The sequence below is a fragment of the Anopheles moucheti genome, chromosome 2, assembly GCF_943734755.1.
Source record: "Anopheles moucheti chromosome 2, idAnoMoucSN_F20_07, whole genome shotgun sequence".
Taxonomy (NCBI): Eukaryota; Metazoa; Arthropoda; class Insecta; order Diptera; family Culicidae; genus Anopheles; species Anopheles moucheti.
The window spans coordinates 63841014-63864295 of record NC_069140.1 but is presented as its reverse complement, the minus strand read 5'-3'; the positions used below and the strand labels follow the sequence as shown (position 1 = coordinate 63864295).

The 23282-nt window shown below is 38.6% G+C and overlaps 2 protein-coding genes across 3 annotated transcripts in view; one reads left to right on the top strand and one right to left on the bottom strand.

The window, feature by feature from the left end:
- Positions 1-22656, bottom strand: part of LOC128302311 (pleckstrin homology domain-containing family G member 5) — a 78702-nt gene extending 56046 nt beyond the window's left edge. Inside the window, exon 1 of one of the 2 annotated variants that reach the window (XM_053039146.1) lies at positions 20922-22656. In XM_053039146.1, the coding sequence (XP_052895106.1) occupies positions 20922-22451 (1530 nt within the window). In that variant the 5' untranslated portion in view covers positions 22452-22656. The remainder of the gene's footprint in view (positions 1-20921) is intronic. The other variant, XM_053039223.1, reaches the window with a different exon arrangement.
- LOC128302470 (protein snakeskin) lies at positions 11072-13784 on the top strand. Its single transcript, XM_053039340.1, has 4 exons — positions 11072-11133; positions 11246-11428; positions 12986-13312; positions 13378-13784. Exons 2-4 carry the CDS (start codon positions 11378-11380, stop codon positions 13471-13473), a joined length of 474 nt encoding a protein of 157 aa, XP_052895300.1. The 5' UTR covers positions 11072-11133; positions 11246-11377; the 3' UTR covers positions 13474-13784.
- Positions 22657-23282: the final 626 nt, after the last annotated feature.

Genomic DNA, 23282 nt, shown 5'->3' with positions numbered 1-23282 from the left:
AATCTACAAACCATTATGACACAATGCTAAATTGAAGAACATTTTTGTTAAGTGTTATATTAGAATGTATATAGCAGACATAAGCTTTAATTTTAATAAGATTATATATTTTGTTACATTTTAACGACATTGTCGAACTTTATTGATGTCATATTGTATTGTATTAGCTAGTTTATATTATGCATTATTGCACATAGTGATGTACCATTGCGTAAATATCAATTTACCTGGTATTTATTTTTTGGGGTTTTACAGGGTTCCAACTTCCAATTTACCCGTGGAAAAAATGGGATCTTCAGATGCATACAATATAAGAAAAATAAAATATTTAATTCGTAAAGAATTCGTTTGAGGCTAAGAAACAGTTAAGGCAAAATTTGAATATACCCGAATTGATACATCTCTGGTTACACCAGATTATTAAACCAAAGAAAGGGCTAAGGTATCGATACTATTGTATAAAGAATCAAAATATTGTCGATTCCAATATATAATAAAATATTCTGTAAATCTTGCAAGATAATCATGAATCTTGCAAATCATATACCACATGAATACTCCAAGATATAATGTTTAATCACAACGTATTATGATTGTTATATAATCTAAAACGAATATCCAAAAATAGAATACCTTGCATACACAAGTATTAGTTGCCAAGAGAGGATAATAAAGGCTTCTCCTCCCATTATAGAACAAGCCAAGGCAAAAAACCTAAAGCTGAAACAACATCCTTAGCATGGTAAGTTTTTCCACCACGAGCACAACCCAACTATCCTCATCAAAGTTTCAAACCATTTTAATTCACGCGAACAGACACACTCGCAGAACTCCTAAGAAAAGCCAACCCACTCTGCTCTGCTGAGAAAAAACCAATTTTCTTTCATCAGGGAGTTTTCCCACATCCTCCGTTTAGTGAGTTTCCTCTTTTGCTTCCACATCTGTAAGCAAAAAAGATTTGCGCTTTTTACAGGTGGTGGCCAATATGTTATTCAAGATGGTCAGTATGTTCACCAACCTCCAACAAAACTTTACTTGGTCACCATTTGAAGTGCTATCGCGTGCATGGTTCGATTGCAGCCACAACAAAAAGGAAACCAACGAACTTGTACTGTTGATCCACGTTATCTGCCTGCGTACTCGTTACTGCAAGAAACCAACAACTCTTCTCCATCCCATTTCCTCCTCCAAAAAATATGCCTGACGGAATGACGCAGGTGATGTAAAGGAGAAGAAAAGCATTACATTACCTGCAGCAGAACGTCAGATTAGCAAGATTCGGCAGAAAAGGACTTAAAAGATACAAACGAAGAAGGATTTCGCAGCAAGAGTAGGAACTCAAATGATGGCTGTTCGCAAAAGGAATTTAGGTAGATAGGAACAGGAACGATGGGCTGCGTCATAAAAAGCTCATGCATATTTCTGTTGGTTTTCAAGGCACCGTACGGTGGGAATTTTGCAACATAAACCGTTGCTAGGAAAGTGCTGCTGTATGTACGGTTGTTTTTCCTCAGTGATGTCATATTTTTTACAAAAGAAGAATACTATTGCTCCTAGTACTTTGAAACATTTTTGAAGGTTAATAATCATTGAATGAAAAAAAAAATTACATAGTTCATTTTCGAAGTTTTTTATTCGTGTAATCAAATGGCTGAAATTAAATGTTAAAGATTAGAAATGATACAACGGATCATCTGTTTTAAAGGCTTACTTTCTTATTATCTCTCTAAACATACAAGCACCAACAACAACCACCGGGCTACACATTACATTACATTAACATAACAAGCATTAATTTATTATATTTTAATAGTTATAGTATTTCTTTAATTTCCGTTACGTTGATAAGCAACAATCGCTAAAACGATGCGGATAATATTAAGCAGCATAATCATAATCCTGTTCTTAGTTTTGCAATCAAACGTTACACTCGTCCTTTAGGCCAATATGGAGACGCATGGTGTCTCATTAATGACCAGCTAATTTCTATGTGGAGCATAATTAAATTATTTCTTACGCCAAATCCAAAATTGCTATATTTACAATTGTCAAGATATCACTATCCCCACTTAAACTGAACACACTACGCATCCTTCGTTAACAGGAGCGTTAGACAACTAACAACAACAGGCGATTTCATCGGTAATGGCCATGGTAAAGTAAATAAACGAACCCTAATCGTTCGCGTTGAATTTCTTACTATGCAACGACCCCTTTCTCCGCTGTATTTTCCACATCATCCACCACTTTCCACTTCGCCCGCAAGCATCTATCGGTATCATGAAGATATCTGCTTTCATCATGCGAGCGAGCCGTGTAGGAATATGGTTTCTTGAACAGCGCCATCGGTAAAAACGGGCCACCTCGATGGTTTGCAGTGCACAAAGAGGTGAAAAAATGGTAGCATATTTACTACAAATACTTCAATAAGTGACGAAGCGTATTAGGTAACAGGTGGGCTGATAATTGTTTGGCCTAACACATTTATCGCGCTAGAAGATTTTTATCCATATCATATTTCGTTTGTACCAACCTTCAAACGAGTTCTGTCCAAATTTGACAGCACTCGGGCCACAACCTAATGAGCTAGAACATTTTGTGTGACGCAACTTTTGTGTTTTGAGTAATCATGGAAAAGAAGGAATTTCGCGTGATGATAAAATATTAGTTTTTGAAGGGGAAACATATAATTAAAGCTAAAAATTGGCTTGATGAAGAGTCTTTGGACACTGCTCTACCAAAATCAACCATCAGATATTGGTATGCTAAATTTAAAAGTGGTAAAATGAGCCCTAAGGACGGTGAACACAGTGGAAGCCCAAAAGAGGTGGTTACAGAAGAAAACATTAAAAAAAATTACAAAATTATTAAGAACACCCATAATGTGAAGCTGATCGAGATAGCTGACACCCTAAAGATGTCTAAGGAACGTGTTGGACATATCGTTCACCAGTATTTGGATATGAGATAGCCCTGTGCAAAATGACTGCCGCGCGAGCTCACATTTGACCGAAAACAACAACGAGTTGATGATTCGGAGCAGAGTTTGGAGCTGTTTAAGCGAATTAAATCCGAGTTTTTGCGTCAGTATGTTACTGTGGATGAGTGTTGACTTCTCCACTTCACTCCAAAGTCCAATAGACAGTCATCCGAGTGGACTGGACGCGATGAACTTGCTCCAAAGCGGGGAAAACGCAACAATCAGCTGGCAAGGTTATGGCGTCAATTTTTTTGGGATTTGCGAGGAATAATCTTCATCGACCATTTTGAGAAAGGAAAGACTATTAATAGCGACTACTATATCAAATTATAGGAGCGTTTGAAGGACGAAATCGTCAAAAAACGGCCACATTTGAAGAAAAAAAGTTTTGTTTCTTCAAGAAAACGCATCGTGCCACAATTCAGTGAAAACAATGGCAAAAATTAAAGAATTAGGCCACGAAATGCTTCGCCACCCACCGTATTTCGTAGATCTGGCTCTCAGTGACTAACTCCATTTCTCAGATCCCAAAAGGATGTCCTCTGAGAAGAAATTTTCGTCGGATTAAGAGGTGTTCGCCAAAACAAACACGTTTTTTGAGGCAAGGGACAAATATTACTACAAAAAGGGTATCGAAAAATTGAAAGACCGCCAAAATCGGTGTATCGCCTTTGAAGGGACGTATGTTGAATACAAAAAAATAATTTGGCCAAAAAAAAGTGTTTTACTGTCATAGGCCAAACAATTATCAGCCCACCTGTTACTTGTTTCAAATCAATCCTTCCACTTTTGATCTTTATTGAAAATTCAAATATTTACTTCGTACAAGATACTTTTTAGTCAAATACTATAATTATATACCAACTGGTATACTACAAGCTAAGAAGAGTACCATGTATGGTAAACGCTGCCTTGCATACATGTGTGTGGATGCTGGATGCATGCGTTAGCAAAATAGGAGTACAAGCCTCTCTCTTCTGTTCGAATCACCAACGAATAAAGACGTGTCGCAAGCCCGACTCATCATTGGCGCAGCCGGTAGGATATAGTAAGTGGTAAAACAGTGGTTAAAACAGTGCAAACACAAGATTTTGATTTTCTAGTGAATCTTTGTGACAGTGTACCCGAAATCCGCTTGTGATTAAATAGTGCGTGATTTCATCTCCGAGCGATCTTCAAAGTTCGGGTGATTTGTGGTGCCGCCGCCCTGTAACCACGTGCTGTAGTGAGAATCTTTTGTACAAGGTCGTTGACACCAGACTAAAAGGTTAAGTGTTCCACGTTGGAATTATTTTTTTTGCGCACTACCAGATAGACGCAAAACCAATAAAATAAATCATACTATCAGATAGATTTTTTCCCTTTGTTTCAATTGAACACGTTTTGGTGAGTTTTTGCAGAACAGAGAGCGTTCGAGCGATTTATTTTTTTTGTTCGAACCAGATTTGTGCGCACTATCAGATAGACGCGAAATCTACAATACAGCACTACTAGATAGACTGTTTTTTCTTTGCGGAGTGCAACCTTATGAGTGACTTTCCTGAAATTCTTTCCGCTAGGCGTGACCCCGTAAGTGAGGAAGAATACAGTGATAGTGTGGATTCTATCGAATCAGGAGATTTAGTCCATATTCCCATACCAAATCTCGATATTGAGCTAGGAGCAATGTCTCTTGAACAATCGCAACCGCAGACACATGCAGCAAATGATGTGTTATCTCAATTAATAACACAGATGAGCAGCTTAAACGCAAGTATACAACACGTATCTGCTAGGCAAGAATCGTTCGAAGTTGCGCTACAAAGGTTATCGAACCCTGCAAGCACGTGCTTCCCTAACACTGTAACGGTGCCTGTTCAGACACCTCATGCAAACAGTGATTTTTTTCGGATCCCTGATCCAATCAAATCGATACCAGTCTATGATGGTAGTCGTAAGCAATTGCAATCGTGGATAACAGTGGTAGAAGATACGTTAAAGATTTTTGAAAATGTAGTGAGTAGTCAGGTGTACGGAATTTACGTACAATCAATCCTAAATAAAATTACTGGAAATGCTAAGGATGTGCTGTGTCTCGCAGGCAATCCATTACATTTCGATGATGTTAAAAAGGTACTCGTAGAAGCTTTTGGAGATCGCCAAGAGCTTGCCACTTATAAGGCTCAACTTTGGTCTAACAAGCAAAGCGATGAAATGAGTATACACGCATACCACAAGAGGACTAAGGATATAATGCACAACATCAAGACTATTGCTAGACAGAACAGGTTATACAGTGACAATTGGACAGCCATTTGTAAATTTATTGATGAAGATGTGTTAGCAGCATTTATCGCCGGGCTCAAACATCCGTATTTCGGGTACGCCCAAGCAGCGAAACCGGATGACCTTGAAAGTGCTTACGCATTTCTTTGCAAATTCACTGCAAATGAGAAAATTTCGTCGCAACTTACTGTTACTAAATTTCAAAAACCTGGTGCAAGTAATAGAATATTAAACAGTTTTACAACAAATGCAGACTCGAGGAAAATACACACAGAGGCACGGGTTACTGGCCAAACGAATTACCAGATTAAGCCAGAACAAAATCGATATGAACCTCCGACTGAGAAAATGGATGTTGATCCGTCTATTAGAAGCAAATTAACGATTAACAGAAATGTTATGAATAATAACGAAATTCCACAACTTGATGCCGATGCTTCCGATTGTGAAGGAGAAATTATGTCAAATTTTTGCGAAGTTTGCAATGTTCACAAATACGAACGTAAGCCATACCGTATAAAAATATCCCCACGGTCAGTAACCAGCAGACCCTTAGAACGTGTACACATGGATATTTACATAATAAACCATACGAGTTTCTTGTCGTTAATCGATTCGTTTTCGAAACATCTACAAATGTTACACATAAAAAACAAGAACATTATCCAAGTACAAAGAAAGCTTTCGCAATATTTTGCACAATACGGTATACCCAGCGAGATAATAACTGATCATGAAACAACGTTTAGATCAACGCAACTTAAAAACTATTTGGGATCATTAGGAGTGGCTCTGAAATACGCTTCATGCTCAGAATCCAACGGACAGATAGAAAAAACACATAGTACAATCACCGAGATTTACAACACAAATAAACACAAGTACGAAAACAACGACGTCAAATCTACGATAAGGATAGCAGTAGCGCTATACAACAATACAATCCATTCAGCCACTAAGTATACTCCTAATGAATTAACGTTCAATCACGCAAATAACTTTAGTTCAGCGCAAATATTAGAAAGCTCCAACCAACTCTTTGCCGATGCAAAACACAACCTAGAAGCAGCCGTTAAACGACAAGTAAGCAAGAATTGTAAAAGAGAAATACCACCAACTGTACAAGAAGCCACAAATGTATACGTAACATCAAATATTCGGACAAAAACTCAACCAAGAGCAAACAAAACAACAGCAAATATCGTCAAAGAAAGATCTTTCATGAACAATCGAGGAGTAAAGCGTCATAAAAACAAAATCAAGCGACTTAAAGGTTAATCGTTAGGGATTATCAAGGGTTAGAAAATGAGTAAATCAGTAATTAAGTATTAAGTAGTAATTAAGCAAATGAATTATAACGTTATATAAAAAAAAATGTAAACGAATGTAAATGATGAGGCACACCTATACCACGTCAGCCGAGGACGTCTCGACTCTTACCCCCGGAGGAATTATATACCAACTGGTATACTACAAGCTAAGAAGAGTACCATGTATGGTAAACGCTGCCTTGCATACATGTGTGTGGATGCTGGATGCATGCGTTAGCAAAATAGGAGTACAAGCCTCTCTCTTCTGTTCGAATCACCAACGAATAAAGACGTGTCGCAAGCCCGACTCATCATTCTATATTGCGAAAAGATTTGCTGTAAATCGAGATGATTATAAACAATGTGGTATGAGAAAATTATTTTTTTATTTATTTGTTTCCTTATACCAATACGATGATACTCATGGCCGTTTAAATTATATGCCTGTGGCAGTATAATATAACTAAACTTTAAGTATAAACTATGATATAACTTTTTTGTAACTGCCAGTCTTGTTGTATTCATATTATGTTATGAGCAACGGCTTGGTATACATAGACCGAGAATATTTCGTATAAAAAAGCTTAAGAAGCATACAGTAGAAAAAAAAAACATTCAAAATGGTAAGAATTACAACTCAAATGAATTGAGATGTTTATGAAACCTAAATCTAAATCTACTAGCGCTGATGCGACGTACATTACAAAACAAAAGCATCAAAAACTTCAAGGCTATTTGGCACACAATCACGACTACACGCTATCACTCCCAAGGGAGTGTATAGTGTTACAAGTTAAGTTTGTACGCAGCATAAAAAGACAAAGAATTACTCACATAAGCGAAAGGCGCCACCAGAGTGCAAAGGTTAAGTTCACCTTCTCGTGTGGTAATTTGAGAAAAATATCCTAACATTTTTTGTAAGAACAAATAACGGAACTTCTATTTTGGTTGCTTTTGTTTTTTTTTCACTCTTTTACTTTCTAACGGCTAGACAAACACACGTTTAGAACCGACAGGCCAAATACACACAAACACACACGCACACACAAAGATTCACATCACTACACTATGAAACAGTTTCGGAGGTCGGCCAATGGAATATCCGAGAAAGGATGTTGTAGCTCGACAGGCAGTGTCATAGGAATATCCCTTCTTGTTCTGAAACTGTACAGATTATCACCCTTTGCGATAGACACAAAAATGAACAAGGACTGAAACCGTGAGCACGACGGTTGATAACAGTCGCGAAAGGTAAACAAATGTTAAAACGATGAGGGTTTGTTGTCTCTCCGCCAGCTTCCAGATCCAACCGACATCTGCAAGCTTCCGAGAAATGACAACGAGGGTGGTTAATGCCGGTGAGTGGACAGTGCAGGAAGTTTTGTCTCACGTCCACATCACTTTTACCGGAGTATGGATGACTGTCGTTACCGATTGATGTCGTGCGACACATAAACCATACGAGCATTGTTTGGTGAGTGCCCTCCCAAGTGTGAATTGGTTTGAGTAACGATACGACGATCGGTGCTAGGCGGAGATGTATAAGGTATGAAAAATTAAAATCTACCTCTTCGGAATCTCGGAAAAGTATGTTGAAATTACGGATCAAACAGCATGCCTCACGTCTGCCTGCTACCGGTATCTGCTTCCATTTCGTTCACTTTAAACACATTGCCATAAACCATCGTCATGTTGAAGTGAGTCATGACTAGGGAATGGTGGAAGAAAAAAATATACACAATGTGCTAACAGTCAAGCGTTCATGCTTGAGGGTGACTCAAAACGTAAGGTGAACGGACAACGTAAAAGCTGTAAGGTAAGGATCCTCTTAAAAGGGGAAGCCTAAGGACCAAAAGCACATATTTACGTTCGGTTAAGCTAATACAGTGGCTGGTGTTGGATAGGGATGGTTTTTTTTAACACTATGATTCGACCTTGAAAGGTATATCTGTCAAACGCTCTCAATATGCCCGCCGAGTAAGCATTGGCCAAAAAGACTTTGACAAATATTTTCTCACGAAAAATACACATCTAAAATGCTAGAGTTTGGGGGATTAAAGGTCTCCCATTGCCCTTGAGCTACAATGGATTTGTGCAAGGTTATAATACGACAGACTCTTTAAAGCAAAGTAGACTTCAGAAAATCTAAAGAAGGACCATATTCAAAAGACAGGATAGGAGCAAATGTAAATAAGAACCACTATTACCACAGATTTTGTTTTTCAAGGGAAATTCTGAGAAGTGTAACGACGCGTATTTGCCTTTTAGGACCCAGGTTTGGATTTTACGCTATAAGTATTACAGCATTTTGCACATAGGTTATGAATGTGAAAAGATAACAAGCTACGGTTTATACTTGTACTTGATATAACATATACTAAAACAATGAGTTAGTATGTTTTTGCTTCATGACTTTAATCCCTTAATAGGTTAATAGGTTTTCATTTTATGTCCAATATGATTACTTCAAGCGAATTTGTACAATACTTGGGTGTGTTACCTAAAATCGACCATTTAAATTTTGCACCCAATGCTGATGAAGATGTATATTGATAAATAAGACAATTCTTCTTTTCACTTTTCGTTCAAAATGATTATAACTCTATTGTTACAAGAAAAAAACAAAAAAGCATTTCAAGCGACATGTGCGCGGTAGGCAGGCTGATAATATTCAAAACGCCACTTTATTGTGTCCTTTTCTTTGCATCGACATTTGCCTAACTTTGCGGGGATGTCCCTTGCATCCGTGGGTGCGGTTGATTTGCATAAATATTCAACAAATTTTCAACGCCCTTGGTCCCAACGCTCCCTATGCAGCAGCCAGGAAAAAAAAAACAAATAAACAAATGTCGATTCTCCTTGCTTCTTGAAGTGCAAATCTGTCGTTAGACCAAAAGGGCTTGTGATCGGATGCGGTCATCAGTGTGGTCGATTTTACATTTCGCTTCCCAAATGGACCCTTGTCAAATATTCTTAAGTGATTACATTCTTGAATTCGTGATTAAATTTGCACAATTTTCCACTCTATCTTCATTCGAGAGGCTCTGGTTTCTTATCTAGATAGTCGTTCAAGGAAATACGGCATACTAAAAACCATTTCTTTACCTGTGTCAGTCTGGCAAAACGAGTGTCGGAAAAGTGTTTTTTTCCGTTCGATCACCTGACAATACACGGTACCGTGTAAGATAAAATGCAAAGAAGGATTCGTAAAATTGTCACCTGAACAAGCCTAGATTTGAAATTAAACAAAGATATTTTATCAATAATTTCAGTATAGTTTTGAGATCAACGTCAAACGCTGTATTTGTCAACGCTCGTTCGAATTAAACCAACTAAATGTCCATCGAAATATTTTGACGTAGAATTTGTTGAATTATTTAAATATATTTGCTTGTAAATAAGATGGCAACTATATTCCCTACCATTACAAAACCTTGTAGTGACCTCGTCTTGTACAAGTAAAACGCTGACAAATATGCCACATCGAGATCTAACATATTTCTGTTTGTGATATCGTGATATATTTAGTGTAATAATGATATATTGCCGTAATATGCATACTCACTGTGCTTGATTTGCGCACGTAACGCTAAAACACAATTATTACAGGCTGTTGACCTTTTTTAGTATTTGTTAGCAAGTTTGTTAAAAAAGTTTATGTTTATAGTAATAGTTGTTTTAGTTGAGGGTTGACACAATTTTACCTCAATTTTACTTTTTAAGCTGCTATAGAAACTATGCGGGTAATTGACCAAGCCAATCGTCATGATAACATCTATCATGATAACGTAATGGTTTTTGCAAAGCGACAATTACTATGAGTCATATGTATCGTAAAGTTCAATTCCAGCAAATAGCATATTAGTCACCAATAACTGTCACGGTGCACATATTTTTATTAAGCTTAAAGACATATTTGGAACCAGAATGAAAATTAAAGATGACTAATTATAACATCGTTCAACTAAAGTGTCATCTTGCCCTTACTGCATCTCTAATTTGTTATAGAACAATGAAATCTTACTCTGCATCCAAACAAAAGCGCAGTTTGTGGAAACTGTTATTAATTAATACTCCATACGTTTGACTGCTAAATCATCTTTTTTACAACGCTGAGAAATACATTATTTTAAGAATTTCGAGGTATAATTGTAAGGCATTAAAGAAGTGATTTGTAGATGAGTGCCATTCCTAAATAATGACTAACAAGATGGCAGCTAGAATGGAACACAGTTACAACCGCAAACATTCCACACAATATTTTGAAACATTTCTTTCCTGGTATTGTGTTGTCTACACCATGCACTGCACGAATATTACTCACAGTTCACTTGTCTTATCTTCCGCTACATCGTTTGGTTATACCACACATACCAACACACCGTAGGTCGTGCAAAGCAAGGTGTCGCTGGTTAGTTTGGCCACAGGCTGAGCATATTTTTCATTATCTAATCTATGAAACGTACCCACTCAACAGATAAGCAGGTGGCATTGGTGACACTGATATCGGATACCGAAATGCGGTTACGGATATCGTCTACCAGTCAGACTCAATTCAACCACTTTATCGGACGGAAGGTATGTACGTCGATGATACCTCCGTGTCTCACCTGACATCCAGCAATACCGAAGCATTGTATACCGTGCTTTGTGAAGTGAAGGTCTAATTCCTTACTCTAATATTCATCAGGATCTGCGCCTATCGCTGCCGTGAGAGGATCTATTGAACCAACCGCAAAATCGGGGTTAAGCTACAGGTGTCGTGATAACAAGTGACCATCGGTGTGCATCGCTGTCGTGCTGAGCCATCCCACGCATCAAAATGGTTTCCGCAGAAACAATCGGTTCCATTTTTATAAAAGTGTTCAAAGTGGTGAGCATAACTATTAGTTGATCAATGCGATTCAATCAAATCGTTAGTAGGTTGAACTTCAAAGGGGACTTTAGTTATGTGCACAATTGTTATAATGTTAACCCAACAGCCAATTTTTGTATGGGGCTAAACACAGTTAAGCATTAATGGCTTTCTTATGATTAAATAATGACATTCCAACGATAACGCGTTCTCATCATCTTGTGTAAATAGTGATTGTGCAGGTGATTATTCATAATTCAACAAAGGATAGTACCACAAGAGTTCAAGAAAGAGGCCACACCCAGTTGATAACTGACGTATTCTATGGCGAAATCGTTCGCTCAAACCCATTACGTTTTAATCATAGTACATGTTTCGATAACCGATAGGTGTGACACATTTTCAACTATATTTTAAATTCTAACAATTTAAAACATTTTATTGGAAAGATTAATGGCTAAACGGTATACTTTACAGAATAGCAAAGCAGCAAACATTTCTTACAATCTGTATTAAGTTAGAAAATGATATTTCCAATATATTTAACTGAACTTTGGTCAACATTAAAACTAAAATGGCATCCACAAAGTGCTAAAGTTTCCACACATCCCGTTGAGTAGCAGTCCAATTCGTGGAAAAAAGAATTATCGCTCCGAACATTTCGTTCGCACAAATGATAAGATAAGCGTTGTGATCACTACAACTAGCGACGTTTGTTCATGACGATATCGTTCAATATTCCATAGAACATACAAACCCTTTTACGGTAGGTTACGTAGCAATTTAGAAATGTTCCACAACATGATATCATTGAGTTTTCAATCGACGGGTTTGTTAAAGGCTTTATATTTATGCTTGTTTGGTAAAAAAATCTCCTAAACCAAACTCAACAAAATCCAATATTCTTTAAAAAAAAACTTCCATGCAATCGAAACAATACAATAACTACGTGCAAAAGATTTCGTAAACATAGAATACACAATATCGAACCAAGGGTTCACCTTTTTGAAAGCTTATCGGATCATAAAATGATACTGACGATCTACCGAGCGTTCTTTAAGGAGAAATAAAGTGCTATTCCATTGCTGAACATTTTGAAGGAAAACACTTCATAGATATGCAGCCATGCACAACAGAACAAATAAACCCTAACACTGCGGGTATGGGGATTGAGCATTGATTTTTTTTGCTGTATCATAATGAGGCGTAACACATAGGTTTGCCATCTTTATGATATTCCAATGGAAGGATTACGATGTTACGGGTTTGCACTTAACTTTTTCTAGTTCAATAACGTACCAACAATAAGAAGCTCATGTCCAGATTCACACGCATAAGCTTCCAAGGTTTCGTACAGTGATCGAAATTCACGACAAAACTCTACTATCCCTTCTCGTAACGACCAATCGTAACGTGAAACATAAAAATCGTCCTCTACGCGGATATAATGCATTTCCAAATTAAATTGCCCAAACACCATTAGCGCCGGACGCAATGTTTATGATACCCGGTAGAGGTACAGCACTTCGAACAAGAACCTTTTATTAAGAACTGCTTATTGGTATCTCTTCGTAGGTCATCAACATTGTAGTGCTGATCATTTACCGAACAGGCTATGGAGGAGATTTCCTCGGTATTGGTGGTACTTGGAACCTGAATGAAGAGAAAAGTCCCGATGCAGAAATCGTCGCATCCGGTGTGTTTGTCGGTTTCATCATCTACACCGGCGTGCAGCTACTGACGTTTGGTTTCGGCACCACCAAACACAAGTACGAACTATCTGACACGATCATGAATGTGGTCGGAACGTTCATGTGGGTAGCCGTCGGTGGTACTGCTTTACACTACTGGCACGGATACCTGGCTGAACACGACTTTGAGAACATTACTTCCGAGCGAACGGTAAGTCAAATAAAGATGTGATCAACTATAAACGTAAAAATGAAAACTTTATGATTTCATTTTAGGCTGGACTGGCATTAGGAGCATTGTGTGTCATCAACGGAGCCCTCTATTTGGCAGATTCTGTGCTTGCCTTCATTCACTACACTAAATATGCCTAAGTTAAGGTGCACCTAAAGATAACATTGCTGACATTGTTTAGAACGTAGTGTATGTATGATTAGCGAGACTAAGGTATAAATTTTAGCTACTTCGTAATTTTTAATACTGGTTACTGCAGCCCATTTTTATACGGAAGTATGTATAGGTTAAGAAAAGTGTTTTTGTGTCAAACCAGCTCTATGCTTCTCTCCGTAGTATACGTCCTTTCAAACACATTTGTCGAATTTGCCATCGACAGTAAACGTGAGCTAACAATGTTAAAGTGCTTTCTTCCATCAACAAACAAATAAAGAGGTTACAAATTACCACAGAAACCAAAACGATCACCAATTTGTTGAATCTTTTGTCGAATACATTGAAATACGAATATGATGATGACGTAGGGTAAGAGATAGAGTTGGGTAGCGTAGGATAGAACCCTAGTTATACAACTGCTTTGAGCGGCATTTAACAAATCACACAAGTTTGAACTCGAATCTTATCTCGAAATTAGTAGTCCGTCCAAGCAACTGTTGTGCTTTACAACTATCTACTTTATCGGACGCTTCACTATCTATTCTACCTATCCTATCTACCGAAGCGGCCCGGTGGCATGATAGTAGCGGCGCCGGTCTTCATACGAACGAACCGGACCAAAATCCCTTTCGGACCAATCCGGCTACGTGGTAAAATTAATTCTAGTTAACCAGAAATGGCTGGCTTGACCTAGTAGGTCGTTACTAACCGCTTTACTTAACGGACGGATTCACTGCAGAAAATTTCGCATATCAGTGTGTAACAACCTGAACGAAGTACATACACTTCTAAACCCTGTTTTGTAGCTTTTGGGCTGTATTTTTCATTAACCAATTGATATTCTATCAAGTATAATTTGGCTGTTCAGAATTTTGCAATAACCGCAAGTCGAAACTTTTCGCTATTGGACGGTTCTTCGTTGAGAAGGTGGCAATCGAAGTTAAAGGTATTTGTCCTATCGCTTGTGATGTTGTCCCACCTATTAGCAACGCACATTGCTCCGTCAGAATTTCATAGCGAGCACGGACCTTTTAAACAACATAAAATTGTGAATTTCAATATGGACCCCATGAATGACGAAAATTAAAAATGTCTCAGGTCGAGTAGAATTTCTAAATCGAGATCACCTATTGTCTCTTTATGTTTATGTTTATGTTTATTAATTATATTTTTTTCAAGAGGCGAATGAAGCTGCCTAGCTCAAAATCTCTATAAAAATAAGAACAACAACTATATTTGTTTTCCTAAAGAATGTACAAAACTAAATTTAAATTAAAGAGTAGGGTAGGGAGAAGGCAAAGATGGACAAAAGAGTGGAATCAGGAGAGATTATTAAGAGGAAATATAAGTTCGAAGACAATTTCGATATGAGGAAAGAGGAAAATCATAGTCGAAAAAAATTGGCAAACCCATTGAAGAGACGAATACATGTAAGTGAAGGATTACTCTGAATTCAGTACGCCGTTTCATTGCAATAAGGAGACATATTGATTTATAGAGGAAAAGATAACGGGAACATCATTTTCATGAAGAAGAATTAAGGCGTTCATACGTGGATTGCGTGAATCTTCTAATGATTCCCAGAAACTGGCAACGCATACGGTAAGGAGGGAGCTGGAAACTAGAGCCAAAGATTCTACTGAATGCAAAGCACGGCTTTTGCACCCTTTCGAATCTAAGCATGTATGAAGGAGAGGAAGGCGACCATACTATGCTGGCAAACTCATGTATTGGTCTGACGAGACTACAATACATAGTTTTCAGGCACATGGGATCAGAAAAATCTAACCCATTTAGAATACCATTTAGTTGATATACGAAACAAAAGATAGCAATCAGTAGAAAGAACTGAGTAGACATCATTCACAAAAAGAGTAAATATATATGGACTTCAAGATACTCGAACAGAAAGGGAATAAAGGACATGAGATTAATAACAACTGATCTTCTAGGCATGACACCATGCTGATTTGGGGACACGTACCTAAGAACACAAGTGGTTAATTGGGAATTTACAAAACACTCGAGGTCTTTGGACATTGCTCTTTGTTTGGAGATTCATCTACAGTTGGTGGCATCAGTCCTACCGCCCTTTTTAAAGATCGGCACCAACCAACAAGATTTCCAAAGAGACGAGACTCACGGATCGACCAGGAATAAAGTAACAGCATGTAAGGAACTAAAAATTGGCCTTAAACATTTAATAACACACATTGTTGTTCCATCTTGACCAGGCGCAGTCGACGATATCATACGGTATAACGCAGGAAGTATTATTTCCTCGCCAATAATATCCGCCGGAGTATTTAAATCGGATCGCAACGCATCGGATAAATGAGAAACAGAAACAACAGTGGGGTCAGCATAGACACTGTAAAAATGATCTGCGAACGGGGAACAAATATCGGAAGGACAAGAAGAGGTGGACACGGAAGGTGGAATAGATGACGATTTACGACGGGAATTCACGAAGGACCAAATGGATAAGGGATATCTAGTGAAACGGGACTGGAGTCGGACGATGAACGATCCGTATTGAACTTTGTTGTTATTTCGAAATGCCGTAGAGGAGTATTTGAAAACACGTTTATCGTGATCCGATCGAGAATTATGGAAAATACGGAGAGCACACTTTTTTGAATGTCAAATGCTTTTTTGAATGTTTGGAATGGTCAAAGAGAGACGCTTGAGAGTCGACTACGAAGATTAACGGTATGGTGGCTTTTAGTGTTTAGCGTAATCGGTTTGCAGTTTGCGACTTGTGAGAGAGAATTTGCACAATTGAGTGAGTTATCAGTTGCAGCAACATAAAGAAGTCCAATCGAATGGTTTTTTGCATTACGAGTTTTTCACCCGTGATTATCATATAGTTTTAACAGTTTCACCTGAATTTTAACGTATTTGCGGTTCGTTCGGCAAACGATATTTCGGTAGAAGATATTCAAAGATTATTTTTCTGCAATTTGGGCTTCCTCATGCCTGACATTCTCACGATAGGACCAATGCCGAATTCTATGCAGGCCGTTCTTCCTTAAACCCATTCTTCCTTAAATCCGTTCTTCCTTAAACACGGAAATGAAAAAAATGGACAATCGGAACATGGTAGTTCTATACTACCATTTAGCCATATATTTTAATCATTAAAATATCTATTCCATTAATTTCAGGGAATATATTTTCGATTCCTCCATGCAATATTAGAATATTTATTGTTCTGTTGTTTGTTTGTTGTTTCATATTGTTGAGCAAATTAAATAGATAGTCCGCTTGTAAAAAATAAAAACCATCCAAACGTTTTTATCATGAGACTGGGTCAAGTGATATAGACTTATTTACCACATAGCAGAATAGTCAGTCCTTACTACAAGGGAACGATCCATATTGGACAGTCTCTGTATTGGACATGCAAGACTGGTTATTTAGTTACGATTGACTTCAAGCACAAATTACTAGCCAGCCAAAGCAGGCATCTGACTGTAATGATCACCAACAGATGTAAAACCAAATAAAAAGAAACAATGTTGTACGTGCGTCTTGTTTCTCCGTGCCATTCATGGTAATGCATCGTCATGCAGTATGTCCTAAAATAGGAGTCTACTCATCTATTATTGGATACAACAAAAATACACCAAATCTTCATCTCTATTACTGTTTCGTAAGATAATTCTTTATACTCATCAGTTGAGGTGAATGCACTAGACCAGCGATGTCTAACTCTTTTGAAAATGCGGGCCAAATTTATTCCTAAGTTTGGTTTGTGGGTGTGTTAATGTTCGTTTAACTTAAACAGATAATAACATAACTTAAAAATAAGATCAACATTACTCTTTTTTTATTTCTTCAATAACGGCCAGGCCGTATTGCTTACAACTATGAGAAACTTAATCTATTGTACAATTCACATTCGTTTGAAGACATTTCCTTCTCTAAACAGTGAAAGGTCAGCTTATCCCGGGTGTACTCGGTCAACATTACTCTTATATGTGTAATAATTTGTTTGTAGAATTATACTTTATTTAAAATATTTTAACTCTCTATTATCAAGCTGTGTGTTATGTGCATGACACATGTAAATTAGAACAACTTACACAATTTAATGATGATGGGTAACCCGTTGGCATGACGGTAGCGGCGCCGGTATTCGCCCAAACGGACCAGAGCAAATCCCATCCAGATCAATACCCCGTAGCAAGGACTGATTGCGACTGATGAATTTTGCGACTAATTTCTTTTAATTTGCATAATTCCGTACGAGATGTTTATTAAATTCATTTTACATTAAACATGAGAAAGCAATAAATTGTTTAACTTTAGTAATCAATTGTTGATCAATATTTCTTGATAAATCAGAAATGCATTGTTCCACTGTAAAATTGGTTTTCTAGATAAACAGATCGCTTCTTATTCAAATTATAGTAATATTTTTTTCACGCGTTAGAACTATGCAAGCCACGTGCATTGGAAACAATTTTCTTTGTTTTCTAAATCAGTTCTAGATTTAAAAAACGTGTACAGTTATTTTTAGAGTTACGTTTGGGCAATGCGTTCCGGGGAATTTGGCATAACTCTAATTTCCTTTAATATATTGGTTTAGTAAAGCGGGATTTACTACACTTATAATTGTTGACTTATTTGCACATTATGAAACACATTTAAATTATACGTTTATTTCGATAATTAGAGTAAAACTTTACCAATTAGAGAAAAAATTATTTGAGTGAGTAAGTGAATTTTTTTATGAATTTTATGAACTCCATGCGGCGTAATAAATATAATGATTCGCTAATAAGCGAAAACGCTTATAATTCTATACGATCCGTAGAACCTAACTCATTTGTTATCAATGACGTACAGTTTGACCAATGTTTTTGTAGGTTGCAACTCGAGGAATGAAGACTTCGGCTTAGTGCTATCAATGTCAGCGTGGAGAAATTCAAGCAGGCGTGCAAAGTCTATACAGCAGCAGCTCCCCGCTTTACTTTAATGTTCAGGATCGAACACTTTGGCGTATATCGAGTTTTCACGTATAGCGAATTCCCTTAGCCATATTATTTATACTTTATATTGAAAGGTTGAAACATAATCATGATTAGGGGTTAGAAAAAGAATCGCAATTACATTACGTTCGACTAAGAGGAATTAGCTTATTTTTCCTTCTATCCAAATAACTATTGAACTTACCATAATTTATGCTTTTTCATTGCATTTCAAAATGTTGAGGACTACCGTTCGCACAATTCCTTTGATTAACTATAAACTGTCATTTTTTCCAAATAGTCGCGTATTGCGAAATCGCGTATATCGAGTATGGTGTACTGCGGGGACTTGCTTTATAGTATACAGCATCGGTACCCAGATGTAGTTCGCCATTTTGAGCTTGATTTTGACATTTAGATGAAAAAGTGTTTACAAGAACTTACAAGAACTTAGAACATTTAGCTATTGTGCTGAGACAACCAGACGCCAAACTAAGATCTCACGAGGCCTTTCAAAGATGATTGGGTATCCAACGGACTACAGAAATCATAAGGATTTCTCGTAACGAACTTAAGGTAAACAAACCACGCTATGCTCTCGGACTGCGATTTTTATGAACTCGTGGAACGCACTTCTCTGTAAAGAGCGGGAACAGTTGCGTTGAGAGCGTTTGCAGCAACAAACAATCTGGTTGTTGGAAGTACAAAATTTGTTCGACGGAATATCCACAAATATCCACGCGAGTATCCTTGGATGTAGCCACCAGTAATGCCACTGAAGATAATACAATTTGCTAACCTGTGAAGAACCTATGATCAATAGCCTTAACCTTAAGAGGCGAATGTCAGTCTACAGGTTCCAAAGCTTCTATAAAATTAATAAAATAGAGCTTGCGAACCGAACATCGACGTGCTTCATTATCTGGTTGGCCTAGTGATACGTTGAAGAATCACTCGCCCCCACGCAAATACAGGTGAAGAAACACGCATTTTCTACTCAACACGAATCTCCTAAAGGGCAGTAATGTTATGCAACCATTCACAACCGCCATAAGTGAGGCTCTACTACCGAAAAATGAACACACGATTACGAACGGAAGGTGGAATGCTCTAACAACAAATATCGTCAACTGTGCCAATGACAAAATACTACCTTTTGAGGGAAACATCAGATCTGGCTGGTTTGACGAAGAATGTAGTTAAATAACCGAACGAAAGAATTGCGCACATCGAGCAATGCGACAGTGGTATAGATCGTTGGCTTACGCAGAGGAATACACTCGGCTAAGACGGGAAGAGAAAAAAGTTCACCGCACCAAGAAACAAATCTGGGAAGAATACCGAGAGCGTGAACTTCAATAAACCAGAAAGCGTTACGGATTAGGCAGAAACTTTAACCAAGAGATAGTAGGCTACCGAAACAACTTCAGACGTAAGGTTTCAACCGACCGTCGAAATAACGATGGATCGGTTGGATCAAGGATGTAGACATAGCATGGGATGACTATTCAGCTAGGTGGTAAAAAAAGTCTAGTGAGCCAGAAACGAAAGACAAATGAAGAAAGAAGATAAATTTGGTATGCTACCAGCCAGCTAGTCCTCTCGGGCTCAGAATTTTGATGAATTGCTGCACGATCAGTTCAACGAGTAGCTAGAGGCTCCACTGGTTGACGATACCTTGCTACTGCTTGCAAGAATAATAAAGTACCAGACAACGACGGAATAGTAGCCGAACTGACCAATGATTAAGTTGCAGCACTATTAAAAGAAATTAAGCGAATTATGAAATATTATTAAACTAGTAATCGCCCAAAAAACGTCTACATAAAATAAATCCATCGCAAGATCTATCGAATAAAAAGCACTCCTCCGTAGTAAGAAGGAATAAAAGTACCATGTCCACTATTTCATGTTTCTATATCCGTGTGACTATAATGGCCCGCAAGATACTGAGACCCGCGAACTGAAATGTTGTAGACCCCTGGCTTGGATGGCAAAGAACTGTACACTACTTCTTCGTTCGCACTACTTCGCCCGTGGTTGTTGCTGATTTGTTGTGCTGTGTCAACCGAAGTAGCCTGCTATTACCGCTTCATTTATAGCTTTAAAATAAAAATAACTTTTTTTAAGAAATCTTAAGAAATTTAGCAGAAGGTTACTGCCTATTAGAAAATGTAGGAAATTTAAACCGATGTGCCACACAATGAGGTCAATTGTGTATTAATCGATTCTTAGAAGGTTCGAGAACATGTCGCCTTATAAGAAATTTTATTGCTTTTAGTGTGTAGTAGGGAACGTATTTTATTCCACTACCATCACTAATGGCACTAGCACCACTAATAGTACACTTACCCTAGGGAAGTAGGATACTAACAAACCAGCCAGTCACCAATTCCATCGAATTGATTCCAAATTAATCCAGCAATTTAAAAGCTATTTTGCATTTTGTTTCTCACCTGCGTTTGTTGCGCCGGATGTCCAAATCCTTCCTCAAAAGCAGAACCTCGTTCACCACCATATGAACGGCATCGTTTCAAGCTTTCGCTACGACTCACATATCCCATACTACTTCCGGTGTTGTCAGTACCATTGGCTATTTCACATAATTTGACACTTTCACTTCCGTCGATTATGCCACTATCACACACGTCATATATTGGTGGCGGTGTATGTCGATGAGCAACCAATTCAGCCAGCGGTTTGGCTGCTGCAAAATCGGCAGTATCTAGGTCTAATGCAACCACATCTCGTTCAACATCCGCACTAAATCGAAATGATTTTCGGTTGACATTACTGATACACAACAGCTTCTCCGCATCCAAACTGTTACGGTAAACGTTTTTATCACGGTCGAGGTTGCCCTCCACATCCATGCTTTTGCGAATAAGTGTAGTTCGCAGTAAAGTGTCATTTTTCCGTCTCCGTCGAACAACACTGCCGTTGGTTGCTTCTGTGATGGGTGAATCTTCTAGGTGATGCGCAGGCGGAACGTTTTCTGGTTGGGTACACGATGGATCTCCTTCAAATGAAGCTCTAGCGATAGAATCCATCGTGCAACTTGGCTTTCGTTTAAGCAAATTTGTTTCATAGCTGTTGAATTGATCGTAATCGATGAAGCTTAAATCATCATAGCTGATCATGAAGTCCTCCTGGCGCAGATTTTGCAACGAAGTGCTCCAGGTCGATACGGTCGAAGAACGTCTTTCAGATCGGAAACTAATTTTACGTCGTATAGAAGCAAGAATACTGTTTGATCGCTCAAATCGGGGCACTGGAGGGGGTGTGATTTCCGGCGCGTTTGAGACCACTTCCGAGATCGTAGCTGGTATTGTTTCCTCGGTGCTCTCCGATCTTTCCAAGATCGCGTCTTCGTGTAGGTTTTGCAATGTGGATTCATTCTGGCTGCGTCGGTATGCTCGTTTTAACTGTATCGCAGACATACTACGACTGCGAACAAACTGAAAAGGTTGCACTTCGGCAACTGGGGACGCCGCGTTGGTGTTTGACACATTCTCGCGGCTTCCGCTCAGTTTGTTATATAGACTTGAAAGCTTGCGCGTCAGAAAGAAGCTGTTCGAACGTTCCATTTTCGGTCCGCCCGAGTGTTCCGACAACGAGGCCAAGCCTCCAACGCCATTGTCGGAGTTTGACTCAGGCCGAGTTGAACCGTGAACCTTGGACTCCATCGTTTCCTTCCCGGTGGCACGTGCTCGACGAGTCGCTCCACCACCAACAGCAGCTGCATTTTTGCTAGATGAAGTTTGTTTCACTTTTTTCGTACGTCCACCTCCACTAGCACTGGTAGTGAGGGCCGTCGGTTGACCCGGAGTAGACATAGCTGGTTGCGGTGCCGTTTGAGTCAAAGATGGCTTTACCGGACCCACGTTCGCACCTGCGCCCACTCCATGCCGAGCCGCCTTAGCGTCCTTGCTGCGCTGGCTACCCTGGTGATTACTTTTTTTTGCGCGATTCATCATCTTAAACATAATTTACCTCCTTCACTGTCGAATGAATGACAATTTATTCTTTTAACACTTCACACTACCCCAGTATAACCTATCTCAGCGGTTGGGAAAAAACATGTTCGCCGCAAAAAAATATATGCGTTAACTTATATGCGTTAATACTCTATCAATTCAATTTACAATTACAATCAATTCCATTCCAATTCGATCACTTTCGACAGTAAAACACGGCCTTTGGAAACTCTTACATCATGTCAGTAATTCAAACTTTCCTACATACAGTATGTGGCCATTATCTGGCTTGTCTTGAATGCGTGGGTCAGTTGAAGAGGAAGAATGTCCAACTGTTATTGTACGTAAGCGGCGCAGCTCCTCGCAAAATGTACCTTTACTTCAGTTCAACACTTAAACCAGTCGATACCACGAGAGCTGTCGTCAAGTCTTCGTAAACACACACGCACACACACACGCACACACACACGATATTTTCATTTATGTTTCTTGTTCCGATAACCAACGCGCTACGAAACACCGGATGCCCTTATCCCTTCGTTACTTTTATTGCACTGTACTGGGTACTTGTTGTCTCACTCAATCGCACGCCTTTTTCGCGGTTTGTTTGTTTTGCACCGCCACCGCGGTGTAAACAGTACAATTGTCAAACACAAACTGTGCACTGTCGAGAACCAACACCACCACGCAAAGAGCTCTAGGTTGTAAAGATTGCTAGATACTAACAGCAAGTGGCTTCATTTGATAAACAATATCTTACAACTCTGAAGACTCTGTTCCCGACATTGGCTTCACACTGGCACCTGCACCGCGGGACACTCGAGTGTGAAGCTTGACAGC

Coding starts and splice junctions, on each gene's coding strand:
- LOC128302470 (XM_053039340.1), top strand. CDS start 11,378: ATGGTTTCCGCAGAAACAATCGGTTCCATTTTTATAAAAGTGTTCAAA. Junction 11,429..12,985: donor TTATAAAAGTGTTCAAAGTG/GTGAGCATAACT, acceptor ATCTCTTCGTAG/GTCATCAACATTGTAGTGCT. Junction 13,313..13,377: donor ACATTACTTCCGAGCGAACG/GTAAGTCAAATA, acceptor ATTTCATTTTAG/GCTGGACTGGCATTAGGAGC.